This window comes from Lacerta agilis, chromosome 14 (genome assembly GCF_009819535.1).
Source record: "Lacerta agilis isolate rLacAgi1 chromosome 14, rLacAgi1.pri, whole genome shotgun sequence".
Lineage (NCBI taxonomy): Eukaryota > Metazoa > Chordata > Lepidosauria > Squamata > Lacertidae > Lacerta > Lacerta agilis.
The window spans coordinates 36,423,829-36,439,065 of NC_046325.1; the positions used below are offsets into that span (position 1 = coordinate 36,423,829).

At 42.6% G+C, this 15,237-nt stretch overlaps 1 protein-coding gene across 2 annotated transcripts in view; it reads left to right on the forward strand.

Moving 5' to 3' along the window:
* The first annotated feature begins 4,257 nt into the window (after positions 1-4,257).
* LOC117059261 (RNA binding protein fox-1 homolog 1-like) overlaps positions 4,258-15,237 on the forward strand; it is a 37,627-nt gene continuing 26,647 nt past the window's right edge. Inside the window, exon 1 of one of the 2 annotated variants that reach the window (XM_033170871.1) lies at positions 4,258-4,457. In XM_033170871.1, the coding sequence (XP_033026762.1) occupies positions 4,371-4,457 (87 nt within the window). In that variant the 5' untranslated portion in view covers positions 4,258-4,370. The remainder of the gene's footprint in view (positions 4,458-15,237) is intronic. The other variant, XM_033170870.1, reaches the window with a different exon arrangement.

Here is a 15,237-nt window from a genome sequence, read left to right on the forward strand (position 1 = left end):
ATGTCCCCGGATTTCCTCAAACAGAATCTGTTCCAGAAGTCCGTTCCAAAACCAAAGCGTTCCAAAACCAAGGCGCACTTTCCCATAGAAAGTAATGCAAAACAGATTAATCTGTTCCAGACTTTTAAAAACAACCCCTAAAACAGCAATTTAACATGGAGACCATTGATCCATAAAATGAAAGCAATAATCAATGTACTGTGCTATAAAATAAATAAGACACAATTGTAGATGATAAAAATAAAAATTATTTTTATTTCTTACCTGCACTGATGATATTGTTGGGATGGGGGGGGGGGGGCTTTTATCCATTTCCGCAGTCACACTATCAATCAATCAGTAGCTGAACTGGGTTCCATACAGTCACAAAAACAAATTAACGGAAAAAGCCTCAAAAACGCAAAAATAAATAGCAAAAACAAAAGCGCCAAACTTAATCCATTCCAGAAGTCCATTTGACTTCCGAAATCTTCGAAAACCAAGGCGCAGCTTCTCATTGGTGCAGGCGCCCCAGAAACAATAGCCGACAGCCGAATTGGATGTTTGGCTTCCAAAAAACGTTAAAAAACCGGAACACTTATTTCTGGGTTTTTGGCGTTTGGGAACAAAGGCATTTGAGTACCAAGGTACCACTGTATATGTAAAGTTTTTAAACCTTACTCTACCCTCCATGTAAAAACTGTAAAATAAAATAAATAGGCATGATCCAACCAAGTTAAGCATTTTGCACATGTTTACTCAGGAGTAGCGATGAAAAGAGCTGCCAAGGTCAGTTCACTCAGCTTCTCATTTTTTTTCCCCAATCTTAAAACCGGTTCTCCACAGTTACTTATTTTTAATTTATTTGTATTTATTAAATTTGTAGACCGCCTTTGATCCAAAGATCGGAGGGCATATAAAAATACAAAAAGAGACCACACAATGCTTAACAGAAAAACACAAATGCAAACCAATAACCTGCCTCCCACAAACACACTTTTAAAGGCCATCGATTTTTTAATCATCCAAGGGCCTGGTTCAGAGAAACGTTCTTGCTTCTCACATAAATATATGTAGGCCTAATGAAGGCACCAGATAAGCTGCTCTGAGGAGAGCATTCCACAGATGGGGAGCCACCGCAGAAACTTGTTTGTTGTTGTTTTTGCAGATAATCGTGAATATTTGCTCGCATTTTAGTGCAGTTTCTAGTAATGTACAAATCTTTGCAAGAAATTTCCCCTAACATAATATATTTCAGTGTACAGTGGTACCTCGGTTTACAAACTTAATCCGTTCCAGAAGTCCGTTCTTAAACCGAGGCGCGCTACATGTGCTGTTACACTGTAGTTTCTATGAGGACTTACGGTTGACCTTCATTACACCGGTCCTACAAAAGTGCAAGAATGAACCTGAATCCCAACGTCTAAGAGCCTTGGTAGATGACAAGGACCCTGAAATCACGATCAATGTAGCTAAATTTTGTGTATCTGCCATTAGACGTAGGAAACAAGAGCTTCTTAACGGCTGAACCTTTTAACGGTAACCAGTGGGGGCATGCTAACATTTAATCTAAATTGCTGTTTGACTTGCACTGTAATGCTTTTTGTATCCCTCTTATGTTTTGCTATGTGATTTGTTGTATAAGCTGGAGCTGGTCTGCGACCGTTTTAATAAATTTATTATAATAAACCGAGGCGCGCTTTCCCTAATGAGGCCTCCTGCTGCAGGTGCCCTTCCACCGTTCGGCTTCCGTTCTTAGACTGAGGTAAAGTTCGCAAACCAGGACACTACTTCCGGTTTTGCGGAGTTTGTAAACCAAATCGTTCATAAACGGGACTATTCTTAAACCCAGGTACCACTGTATTAGTTGAATAATCTATTTGTTTTTATGTTAAGTAGTGGGTGGACACAGCAGACGACACAGTGATTTTCAAGCAGCTCTTGTTTATTCTCAGGCTGGAACAGAAGTGAGCTGAAGGGCTCAGCAGCCTGCTTATATAGAACTCAGCTACAAGCAACAGTAACAACTTTCTGTAGTTACCCAATCCTTGAACGTCACTTTCAATCCCTCATTTGCATGTGCGGACCTGAGTGAAAACTGCAGCAGAATGAACTATCTACACACACCCCTAGTGGCCTAGGGTGAGAACTTCAATACATAACACATTCTCCCCTAATAAATGATTTTTTTTGTCAACTCTGGTTACTTGGAGAACTGCATCATGAAATTGGGATTAGTATTTTTAATTTTTAAGGAGGGCTGTGTTTCAGTTCTCATGTTGTTTTGGAAAGGGCAGATTTGATAGATTCAGTTTTAAATGCTAACTGAATCAAATTTCTAGTTACAGGTTGGTCTGCCGTAGTCGAAACAAAATAAAAAAAAATCCTTCCAGTAGCACCTTAGGTAAGTTTATTTATTTTTTTTATTTTGTTTTGAATCAAATTTGTCCCCCATCCCCACTCAGAGGTACGGGAAGCCCCACTGAGCACAACGGTCTTCTGAATAGACAGGCCGAGGTTCATTTCTATGACCATTCTGTATTATGATTTCAAAGGCTAACATTTATGCAAGAGCCTGAGGCTTACGATGGAATCGGTGGGCCTTAAGCATTTTGAAGTGTCCCTATTTTCATCAGAAAAATGTTGGAGGGTAGGGTTGCCATATTTCAAGCTTTGGCAAACTTAAGTTTTTTGGGGAAAATTACAAAAAAGACCATTTTTTTACCTATTTTTATGGAAAAGCGGCAAAAACAGCGCTGCCAGCATAGGCTGCCATACGTCCTGATGTTCCTGGACATTTTTGTATCTTTACACCAGGATAGGTCTTGGAAATTACAGGTGTATTACAACCCTAATTTTATGTGTCTCCCGAGCCAAGGAGATAAGTAACTAGACAACCTTTAGAAGACATCTGAAGGCAGCCCTGTATGGGGAAGTTTTTCAATGTTTAATGTTTTATTATGTTTTCATATAAGTTGGAAGCTGCCGAGAGTGGCTGGGGCAACCAAGTCAGATGGGAGGGGTATAAATAATAAAATTATCGCCATCGCCACCATGGAATAGGACCCTATTTTCATTGGGGAAATGTTGGAGGGTATGTTGTCTGAATCATGCACTACAACTATAAACTGCAAATGAATCCAAATCCTTCCTTCCTTCCTTCCTTCCTTCCTTCCTTCCTTCCTTCCTTCCTTCCTTCCTTCCTTCCTTCCTCCAAACCTTTATTAGGCATTACAGATAAAGACCATCTTAAAACATCCATATACAGTCAAACCTCGGATCCTGAACACCTCTGTTTTGGAACGTTTCGGCTCCCAAACGACCAAAACCTGGAAGGAAATGCTCCGGTTTTTGAACATTTTTCGGAAGCCGAACATCCAATGCAGCTTCTGCTTGAGTGCAGGAAGCTCCTGCAGCCAATCAGAAGCCCTGCCTCAGTTGTCGAACGTTTTGGAAGCTGAACAGGCTTCCGGAACAGATTATGTTCGACAACCAAGGTTTGACCGTACAATTTTTTAAAACATATATACGAAGAAACAGCCATGTAAGATATATAGTAACAGGAGTTTTCAATGGTGTGTCTTCCTGCTAAACAGTGCAACTCTAAGAGAGACTACAATGCAACCTCGAGTTGCGGACATAATCCATCCCAGAGGCACACCCGCAACTTGAAGCATTCGCATCCAGAAGTGCTGCGTCTGCGCGTGGCACGATTTAGCGCTTCTGCGCATGCGCAAGCAGCGAAACCCAGAAGTAATCATTCCGGTACTTCTGGGTTGCCGTAGGACACAACTTGAAAAGACGTAACCTGAAGCGGACGCAACATGAGGTATGACTGTACTGACAGAAATTCAGCCACCCTTGCAGTTACCCCCGGGTTAATATCAGACAGGTAGAATCTGATATTTTCATTGTGTCATGATGTTAAACTACCACAAAAAGGGGAATAACTCACGTTCACGTAGCTGGTTGTACAGTGGACTATTGAAAAGAATAGGTTCTACAGTGTCCGGCACATTCTAATAACGTCCCAATAAAAATGACCCATAATAAGCAACCCCTCGAAAACTTGACAAACCGAGTGGAACTTGCAGAATCGGCGTGGTTGAGCGGCACATAAATGGAAATGCCATGTTTGCCTCCGTACCTCGTGTTGACTTTGTGCCTCGTAAAATTGCATGTCCCTGGCGAGACCGTATCCCAGGGCAGATGCTTTTTGCCCAGGCAGTTTGTGACGGGAGCTTATGTTCTCAACAGCTGTTGGCGTCTCTCAATGGCACCGTCCCATCTGCCACTCAGCACTCCCTCAGCTGGTGCCAAAGCCGCTTGGACAGAGGTGCTTTTGACTCCTTTTGGGACTGGGTGGTTGGGCCCTGACTTTATTATGTGCCATGCTCTCCCCTCCAGCTGTGGTTTTGCACCCCTACAGCCTGCCTGTCTACCCGCCGGCACCCCAGTGTTACTCCGGGCTGGTTCAGGTACGACTCTTTGTCTTCCTATCTATGCATGTGAGTGTGTGTGTGTGTGAGAGAGAGAGAGAGAGAGAGAGAGAGAGAGAAAGGGAGTGAGATTTGTGTCATTGACAGGGCCCAGCTGCGGCTGGCTGGTGGTCTTGAGGGGGGACAGCTGATAAAGACTCCCGCAACGATAAATCCCTTCGTTCCCGATGAGTTATTTTTACAGAATTGCTCAGAGAAAAAGAGAGAGAAAGTCCTTTCCTTTTAAGGGGAGAGAAATTCATGGCTCTGGTGGGAAACACGGAGATCAGTCCATTTTGTACCTGATTCACCGGGTTCCATAGAGCAGATGGACTCCGTCAACTGGAAGGCCCTGCAAACCTAATGGGAGAAGTCTCTGCGGATTTAAACTACGTGCCAGTTTAAAATGGTGGTGTCATAAAACAGCTTCTGACTTTGGTGGACGCAGCCAGATAAATCCAAAAGGAGAGGAGGACCTTACATGTGAATAAAGAGAAGGGACAAACACCGGCAACTGGCTCTCTCTTGGGGGCTCACTGCCTTCTGGTTATGTCCACGAGCCTTTAAGCCCCCCTAAGCTGATGGTGGCTTCCAGGTTCTTTATATTGTAATGCCATATCTGAGTCCTTCTGAGTGAAGGGTCATTTCTGGTACAGTGGTACCTCGGTTTAAGAACAGCCCTGTTTACAAACGATTCAGTTTACGGACTCCGCAAAACCGGAAGTAGTGTCCTAGTTTGTGAACTCTACCTCGGTCTAAGAACGGAATCCGAACGGTGGAAGGGCACCAGAAGCGGAGGCCTCATGAAGGAAAGTGTTCCTCGGTTTAAGAACGGTTTTGGTTTAAGGACGGACTTCCGGAATGGATTAAGTTTGTAAACCGAGGTACCACTGTAGGTTAACATGAATGCTCTAATCCCTGTCATAGGCTGGGTACAGACCTTACATTTAAAGGCCCCTCCTCCACAATAATCCTGGGAACTGTAGTTTACAGAGCTACAATTCCCAGAACCCTGGATTCTTTGGGGGAGCAAATGTGCTTTAAATGTGTGGTGTGTCGTAAGCAGCCAGAGACTTTATCCCTGCTCAGGCGGAACATCTTGGAATAAAGCTGGGGCATGTGTGAATATTATTATTATTATTATTATTATTATTATTATTATTATTATTATTATATTTTATTATTATTTTACTGAGCAAATGAAGTGGCATTTGCAGGCCTAGCAAAAGATATTTTGACACCCGGTTGGTTTCACCACATGGATGGTGCACCTAAAGATCCCACGTGGTTATGCTGAGGTGCAACCACATGAACTTTGAGCTACTTCACTGGTGCCCTTAACAACATGGCTGCCCTCAGCAACTGCATGCACTGCTCGGCAGGCTCTCGCCATTTTGCACACTGAGAGGAATGACACAGCTTTCATGTTTTCGCTTCTTCTTTCCCCTCTTTGTGTTTTTCATTTTTTCCTGTGCATTATGAACATTGGTGCAAAAGGGACAAAGGGTTTAAAGGTGTGTGGCCAAAATGACGAAGGTTGAGGTTCTTGCAGAATGATTTGTGGCTGGCAGTTTCTCTCTGTGTCCCTCATCTGCTGAACAGCACGGCCGAACTCCCAGTTTATTTTCTTAGATAATTTTTATTGAAGTTTTCAGGTTTTACATTTCCACATGAACATCTTTCATTATACAGATACATTCAATGACTTCCCTCCTTCCCCTTCCAAGATTCTTTTAATTTACCCATAATTCCTGCATATTCTTCTATATCCATCTAAATAATCCCCCCCATTTTACACCATTTTAAATATGTTATACTGTTGAATTTGCCTTAATACTGCCAGCGTTTTCAACTGTGTAGTTATTTTCAACTTACTAAAAATAATAATAATCCACTCCTCTTTAAATACCTGTTCTTCTTGCTCTCTTATTCTGCTAACTCTACATATTCTATCATATTAAGTTGCCAATCCTCCTTACTAGGGACCTCATTCACCCTCCATTTTTGGGCTAACAAAATCCGAGCCTCTGTTGTTGTTCCTAACAGGAATACCTCTGTTTTTTTTTGGGGGGGGGGACGACGACATTGTTTTAAACAATTTTTCCCCCATCTCATTATATATCATCTCCCAATATTCTTTAACTTTTTTTGCACGTCCACCACATGTGAAAGAAGTTTAAACTCCCAGTTTATTTTCTTTTATTTTTGTAACCAGGGGCGCCAACTACAGGGGGTGGAAGGGACTCTGGCCCCCTCAATATTTTTGGGCAGGGGGCTCAGCCTCCCCCGCCACAATAGGCGGGGGCTCGTGCGCCGGGGGGGGGGGATTCTGGGCTGCCTCAATGTGGCGTGCAAGTCAGTGCCCCTTTTTGTAACTACATTTTTTTATCCGACCTTTTCCACCGCAGCTGTAATAAGTGCTCAGAGTCACACACAGAAGTGACTTGTTTCGTGAGCAACCTTGAACACTAGACAGTAGTAGATTCAAACCCATGAAAAGACACAACTTAAAAAACGAGACAACAAAACTACGAGTCATGAGTCAACAAAAGCAGATGAATGTCTGTTTGAAACAGCGGCAATGATTAACTGTGGCGCAAGGGGGGCATTTTGGTGTCTGAGGCAAAACAACAACAACACCACCAAAATGGCTGATGACAATCAATACCATGATTTTGATAATTGATCCATAACTGACTACAGTAGAACCTTGGTTCCTGAACTTAATTCGTTCCAGGAGTCTGTTTGACTCCCGAAACGGTTTGGGGATCAAGGCGCACCAAACGGACGTTCGGCTTCCACAGAAGGTTCGAAAACCGGAACAATCACTTCCAGTTTTCAATCGTTCGGGTGTCGGAACATTTGCCTCCCAAGGTGTTCAGGAGCTGAGGTTCCACTGTATTTGCTGCCAGTACCCCCCAAAAGACCTGACCTGAGGGGCCCCCTTTCTATGTGTCATTAAAAGTTTACAAACGATTAGTTGTTGCTTTAGTATACTGTAGGGCATAGCTGTCAACTTTCCCCTTTTTTAAGGGAAATTCCCTTATTCCGAATAGGATTCCTCGCAAGAAAAGGGAAAAGTTGACAGCTATGGTATAGGGAGAGGGACAGGACACTCGCTTTGTGGTTTTCTGCCTCATGCATTCATAATATCTCAGGCAGCCCTAAATGCCAACTGAAAACCTGGCAGAACAGAGAATCTTGACAAGCTTTCTAAATATTTGCATCTGTCTTTTCACACATATTGCGAGAGGTGCGAAAATATTCAGGGGGGAGAAATTGCAGGGGAAATCCAACTGAAGTATATTTGGCAAGGAATAAGCTGATACAAACGTCAGTGCTCATCCGTGGCTGGAATAAAAAGTATTCCAGATGATATGCAAGCTGGGGCTTTGTCAAAAAGAAGGAAATCTAGCAGCTTGGTAGAACCTCTGCACATATGGATCTGGTATGAACAAGGCATGATCACAAGCTGTAGAAATCAAAGTGGGACTGCTGTGTTCATTTCTTTATTTTCTTTGGAACTGCTTAACATTTCAAAAATCTTGGATATATATATATATATATATATATATATATATATATATATACTGAAAACCAACCAATATATCGTCAAAAGTATTAAAACACAACCTAAAATGAATAAGACAACATTTTACAAACACATACATATACGCTGTAAGCTGCCCAGAGTGGCTGGGGAAACCCAGCCAGATGGGCAGGGTATGATGACGACGACTGTTTCACATGAGATCATCTGTAGGAGTATCTTTGCTCATTCCCTGAATCGGTGAGGCTCCTTTGACAACAATGAGAAATGGTTATTAAGGAGATGAGTAACATGGTTATTAAGGAGATGAGTAACTATATAACCTTTGGAAGACATCTGAAGGCAGCCCTGTATAGGGAACCCTTTTAATGTGTAATGTTTTATTATGTTTTTATATACGTTGGAAGGTGCCCAGAGTGGCTGGGGCAACCCAGTCAGATGGGTTGGGTACGAATAATAGCATTACCCTCATCCTCATGATTATTATTATTATTACTGTTATTTTTTATTCAGAGAAACTCAAAAGTGGCTTGCATTGTATTTCGTTCCCTGTCGTTGGGATGGGGGCTAGAGGAGAAACTATCTACAGATGTTTTGTTTTGTTTTTAAAATACAAGGCTAACCTGGCTTCCTGCCAAAGGCACCTCAGCAATCCCTGGGCCTCAGAAAGATCCCTTGGGAATGGAGAGCAAATCTATTTATGAGCATGTATGCAGCTCCCCCCACCCACCCCCAATTCGGGCCCCTCTTGGGCTGTGACTGACAAGAAGGTGCTGTTTTTGAAGTGGAGCTATTTTTAAGACCTGGAAGTGGAGCCAACATTGATAAGAAATGGCCTCCCGAGGGCTGCTTAAACCACCCAGTGGTGGTGACGAGTGTGTGTGATTCGCACAGCGACGGGACAGGACGGTAGCGCATAAACCCAGGGAACAGGTTGGAAGGCTGGAAAATTTCAGCTGTTTATTTGCTCCTTTTGTTTCCTAAACGAGGAAAAGAACTTCATAGGAGACAGGTGGCTTTTAAGAGCGCCTGTCACACACACACACTCTTTCTCCTCACACGAGTAATCTGCTCCTCAGATTAGAAGCAATCTCTCTGACATGTCTTCTCATGTGCAGCTCAAGCCTTTCGCTCCAAAGGGAAGAAAACATCTTTTGCACTCAGGTTTTGGAAACTTTGCTTCACAAAACTGTCAAAGTGTCCTAATTATTGCAATGCTAGATGGCATAAAGGTAAAGGGACCCCTGACAGTTAAGTCCAGTCACGGACGACTCTGGGGTTGCGGCGCTCATCTCGCTTTATTGGCCGAGGGAGCCGGCATACAGCTTCCGAGTCACGTGGCCAGCATGACTAAGCCGCTTCTGGCGAACCAGAGCAGCGCACGGAAATGCTGTTTACCTTCCCGCCAGAGCGGTGCCTATTTATCTACTTGCACTTTGACAGGCCTTTGAACTGCTAGGTGGGCAGGATCAGGGACCGAGCAATGGGAGCTCACCCCGTCTCGGGGATTTGAACCACTGACCTTCTGATCGGCCAGCCCTAGGCTCTGTGGTTTAACCCACAGCGCCACCCACGTCCCTGCTAGATGGCATAGGATGCCCTAAAATCCTTCAGCTGTGGGGAGGGGAATTCATGGGGAGGGGAGATTTATCTCTTGATGCGACCAAACTCTATGCTGTTCAAGGAAGCTAGACATATCCCATCCATTCAAAATAAAAATAAAAAATCCTTCCAGTAGCACCTTAGAGACCAACTAAGTTTGTTATTGGTATGAGCTTTCGTGTGCATGCACACTTCTTCAGATAAGCACAAAAAGCACATAGCAATAACAAACTTAGTTGGTGTCTAAGGTGCTACTGGAAGGATTTTTTTCTTTAGTTTGTTTTGACTACGGCAGACCAACACGGCTAACCTACCTATAACTAGACCCATCCATTCAGTGTGTTTAAGGCAATTTTAAAGCAGGGGTTGGTAACTTGTCCTTCCAAGGCTGTTCAGCCTCAACTCCATCAGCCCCAGCTAGCATGGCCAATGAGTGTAGTCTAGCAATATCTGGAGCTCTACAGGTTAACCACTCCTGTTTCAAAGCATCATCCTGGGTGGGAAAGCCTAAATCAATGTCTGAAAAGTTGCCCTGGCCAATGAGAGTTGCTATTGCATGTTGCACGTGATTTTAGAATGTTAATGCAGGATGGAAAGCGAGAGAACAAAGGGAAAGTGCACTCCAGGTAATGTAAAATTGCAGAGTTGTGGGTGTGAGTGTGAGTGTGAGGAGGCAAGGATTACCACACACCCTCCCCTGTATGCTGTTTACCCTGCAGAAGGAAAAAACATAAGATACAGGCAAATATAGTTTGGCCCAATAGTGATGCATTTCTGGAGCCCCATCTGTATTGCAAGTTATTTTCTATTCAGAAGAACAGCAGTATGCTCATTTCACCTATATCTATTTGTTGTTCTGTCGTGTCCGACTCTTCGTGACCCCATGGACCAGAGCATGCCAGGCACGCCTATCCTTCACTGCCTCTCGCAGTTTCGCCAAACTCATGTTAGTAGCTTCGAGAACACTTTCCAACCATCTCATCCTCTGTCATCCCCTTCTCCTTGTGCCCTCTATCTTTCCCAACATCAGGGTCTTTACTAGGGAGTCTTCTCTTCTCATGAGGTGGCCAAAGTACTGGAGCCTCAACTTCAGGATCTGTCCTTCTAGTAAGCACTCAGGGCTGATTTCTTTAAGAATGGATAGGTTTGATCTTCTTAAAGTCCATGGGACTCCTCCAGCACCATAATTCAAAAGCATCAATTCTTCGGTGATCAGCCTTCTTGATGGTCCAGCTCTCACTTCCGTACATTACTACTGGGAAAACCATAGCTTTTTAACTATACGGACCTTTGTTGGCAAGGTGATGTCTTTGCTTTTTAAGATGCTGTCTAGGTTTGTCATTGCTTTTCTCCCAAGAAGCTGGCGTCTTCTAATTTCGTGACTGCTGTCACCATCTGCAGTGATCATGGAACCCAAGAAAGTGAAATCTCTCACTGCCTCCATTTCTTCCCCTTCTATTTGCCAGGAGGTGATGGGACCAGTGATCTTAGTTTTTTTGATGTTGAGCTTCAGACCATATTTTGCGCTCTCCTCTTTCACCCTCATTAAAAGGTTCTTTACTTCCTCCTCACTTTCTGCCATCAAGGTTGTATCATCAGCATATCTGAGGTTGTTGGTATTTTTTCCGGCAATCTTAATTCCGGTTTGGGATTCATCCAGCCCAGCCTTTCGCATGATGAATTCTGCATATAAGTTAAATAAGCAGGGAGACAATATACAGCTTTGTCGTACTCCTTTCCCAATTTTGAACCAATCAGTTATTCCATATCCAGTTCTAACTGTAGCTTCTTGTCCCACATAGAGATTTTTCAGGAGACGGATGAGGTGATCAGGCACTCCCATTTCTTTAAGAACTTGCCATAGTTTGCTTTGGTCTATATGGTTGTTTAATTTAGCACTTCTCCTGAACTCAGTGTCTGGGCCTGACATCTCTTTTTGAAGCTGTAACCAAAATCCCACAAAATGCATTGGCTGCAACTTTTGTTTTCTTCTCATCTGGAGAGTATATTGCTTCTGACAATGGGCAAAGAGCCCTCCTTTGATTTTAAAATACCCCCCTTCTGCTTTCTATATAACTTGTTTTATTATTACAAGATCTGTATCTCTCTGATACCTAACATGCCCTCCAACATTTCTTCGATGAAAACAGGGACGTCCCATTCCTTAACGATAATGTATACCCCACACATTTTACTGGGTTGGCACAACCATTCTGGGCAGCTTCCAGCATATATAAAAACATAATAAAACATAAAACATTTTTTTTAAAAAAACCTTCCCTATACAGGATTGCCTTCAGAAGGCTCATGGGGGGGGCCTTGGATGACTCCATACCCTCCAACATTTTTCCAAAGAAAATAGGAACATCCTAAGGAAAATTGGGACATTCCGGGATCAAATCAGAAACTGGAATGACTTATCTAAATCAGGGATGTCCTTGGAAAATAGGGACACTTGGAGGGTCTGATCTAAGAACATAAAAGGAGTCTGTTGGATCAGGCCAATGGCTCATAAAGCCAACAGATGCTTGTGGGAATTTCCCATGTTAGGAGTTTGGTGTGTGTGTGTGATATGGAGGGGTATTCAGTTATGGAGTTCCCAAATGCAGTGCCACAGCACAGACTCAGATTTCCCACTTCAGTGACAACTCTTTATTTATTTGCTATATTTATGTAAGGCTGGCTAATAACCCTGTCCTACAGATAGCTCACAAACGATAAAATGCTATCAAAATGCAACGGCATAAAATAGCAAAATCATAAAAGGATAACTTGCAGCCTAAACATTTTCAGCAGAGAGAATAAAGCCAGATGACTAAAAAAATAAAAAATAAATTTACACGGCACATAAACTGAGGCTCAGTGCATGAAAATCACAGTTTGTTTTTAAGGCTTGGGAGAATAAAAACAGTCGTCACCTGGCAATAAGCAGCCATTCTGATTTGTTTATGAGGCGATTATATGACAATGAGCTTTCATCCTCCATTCATCCTGATTTGCTTGTGGGGTTGTTTATACATCTTCTCCTTAAGTCATTCATTCATTCATTCATTCATTCATTCATTCCACACTTTTCAATGCATATTCCCATCTCTTTCTGAACGTCTTAAAAAGTGGATTTGCTGTGCAAGAGCAACAGAGCGCTTTAATCCGCCTTAACTGTGCAAACTTAAACCACTCAGTATGCACCTCAACCCCTCCCACATGACACCTATAATGACCACAAAGAAGGTCAAAACAAAATAAAAATAAAAAATAAAAAAATCCTTCCAGTAGCACCTTAGAGACCAACTAAGTTTGTTCTTGGTATGAGCTTTCGTGTGCATGCACACTTCTTCAGAGCTCATACCAAGAACAAACTTGGTCTCTAAGGTGCTACTGGAATTTTTATTTTTTATTTTTTATTTTTTTATTTTTTTATTTTTTATTTTGACTATGGCAGACCAACACGGCTACCTACCTGTAACCACAAAGAAGGTGAGAGCCTCTTTAAATATCTTAAATTAAGGGTACGTACAAGTGAGCCAAAGTGATCTTTCAGACATCCTGGCTCCAAATCAATAAGGGCTTTAAAAGCTAAGATCACACTTTGAGTTGGGCCCAGAGCCAGAGAAGCTGATAAAATGTTTGTATCATCACGTGATGTAGATATGAGCAAAGTCACTTAAATAACACAGATGGAGTCCAGCAAGCAAAGTTCAGAGGAACTGAAAAGCTGGGAGGGGAAAAGACTAGTGTATGTTTCCAGGAGAGAGATTTTGTCTTTCTTAGTTCAGGCCTTGTACATAGCATAAAGACATTCAACTAAACATACAGAAGAAAACCCTCCCGGAACTACATAGCCAGTCAGAGTATGTGCTACCTCGGTATTATTATTATTAATTGAATTTACTGTATTTTTCCGTATATAAGACTATAATTTTTCCTAAATTTTTGAAGTTTAAAATAAGGGGTCGTCTTATACACATGCATAGTGCATTTTCTTAATTTTGAGTCCCCAAAAATAGTCCCCGTCTTATACACGGGGACGTCTTATACACGGAAAAATACTGTATATACCGCCCTATACCCAGAGGTCTCAGGGCAGTTCACAGAATAAAATCAAAATATAAAACTACAAAATATATAATCAAAATAAAAACAACAACCCAATAACCCACTCTCCCCAAAAAAACCACATTTTAAAAGGGCATAGGATGTCAATCAAATCAACCAAAGGCCTGGTTAAAAAGGAATGTTTTTGCCTGGCACCTAAAGATGTATAATGAAGGTGCCAAGCAAACTTCCCTGGGGAGAGCATTCCACAGACGGAGCCACTGCAGAGAAGGCCCCGTTCTCGTGTTGCCACCCTCCAGACCTCTCGAGGAGGAGGCACACGAAGGAGGGTCTCAGGCGATGATCTCAGGGTCTGGGTAGGTTCATATGGAAAGAGGCAGTCCTGGAGGTTTTGTGGTCCTGAGCCCAGTAAAGTTCATATCACTGCCTGGTTGCTAAGCAATACTTTCACCCCTCTTGGTTAGCTGTCTTTAACACTAACAGAATTAGCACTTATGTAAGAAGCCGAATGATCCCTGCTGATGCACTTCCAGCAGGAATTGGCCAGTCCAAGCAAACCATCTTGCAGCCCTATTTTGAACCACCTGACGTTTCCATACCTTTTTCGAGCAGCGCATTGCAAGAAACTAAATGGGGAGTAGCGAGAGCATGGGCAATTGTGGCTAGGATCCAGTTATGGCTGCGGCGCTGGGCAGATCAGCTGACATGCACAGGCAAAAAGGTCTCAGTTTCTTCTACACTGTCCCCTGCTGTCTGGGGTAGCAGATCACAATGTAGATCTTTATTCCGATGTAGTTCTTTATTCCCTGCCCCCCCGCCCCCATTCCTGATGCAGATCTTCACTCACCCCTTCTTCCCTGGCAGGGAAGTGGGTGCCTTAGGTGCCAAAATGCATTGGGCCGGCCCTGCTGTCTGGTAGGACAGTGGCATATTCACAGAAGACCTTCCCATCCCATCTGTTGCAAGCTCTAGCAAAGGAGATGTGTGGGAATTGAGGCTCTTGATTCAAGGATTTTGTGCTTCAACCGTCCTCAGTTCTTCACAGGAGAGGTAGAAAATCACCTTGGCAGACAAATCCCACCATTCACAGCATATTTAAAATATCATTTAAGGAAAAAACCAGACGCTTTCCTTCTGGGTTTAGTAACGGAAGATAGCCCCAAAAGTATGAAAAAAATATATTGCTATATGCAACAGCAGCTGCCAGGACCTTGATTGCAAAAAAACTGGAAAGGGGAACAAGCCCCCAAAATAAAGGAATGGCAGAGCAAATTTGGTGAATTTATAAATATAGAAAAATTGACCGCAATTATAAGAGGAAAACCAAATAAAAAAATTAAAGAATGGAGTTGCATAAAGGAATATATGGGAAAACATTGTTTTGGTATTAAAATATTGATATTTAAGGGATCACAAGGAGAAGTGACAGAGTAATAAAAGGCATAACAGAAATGGTGGTATAAGATGGCACAAGAACACAACGAGAGAAGTAAAATTTAAAAGGAAAAGTCACATACGGGTGGAGGGAAGTCGTTTTGACTCCTTTTATGTCATCTTAATTTGTACTGATTA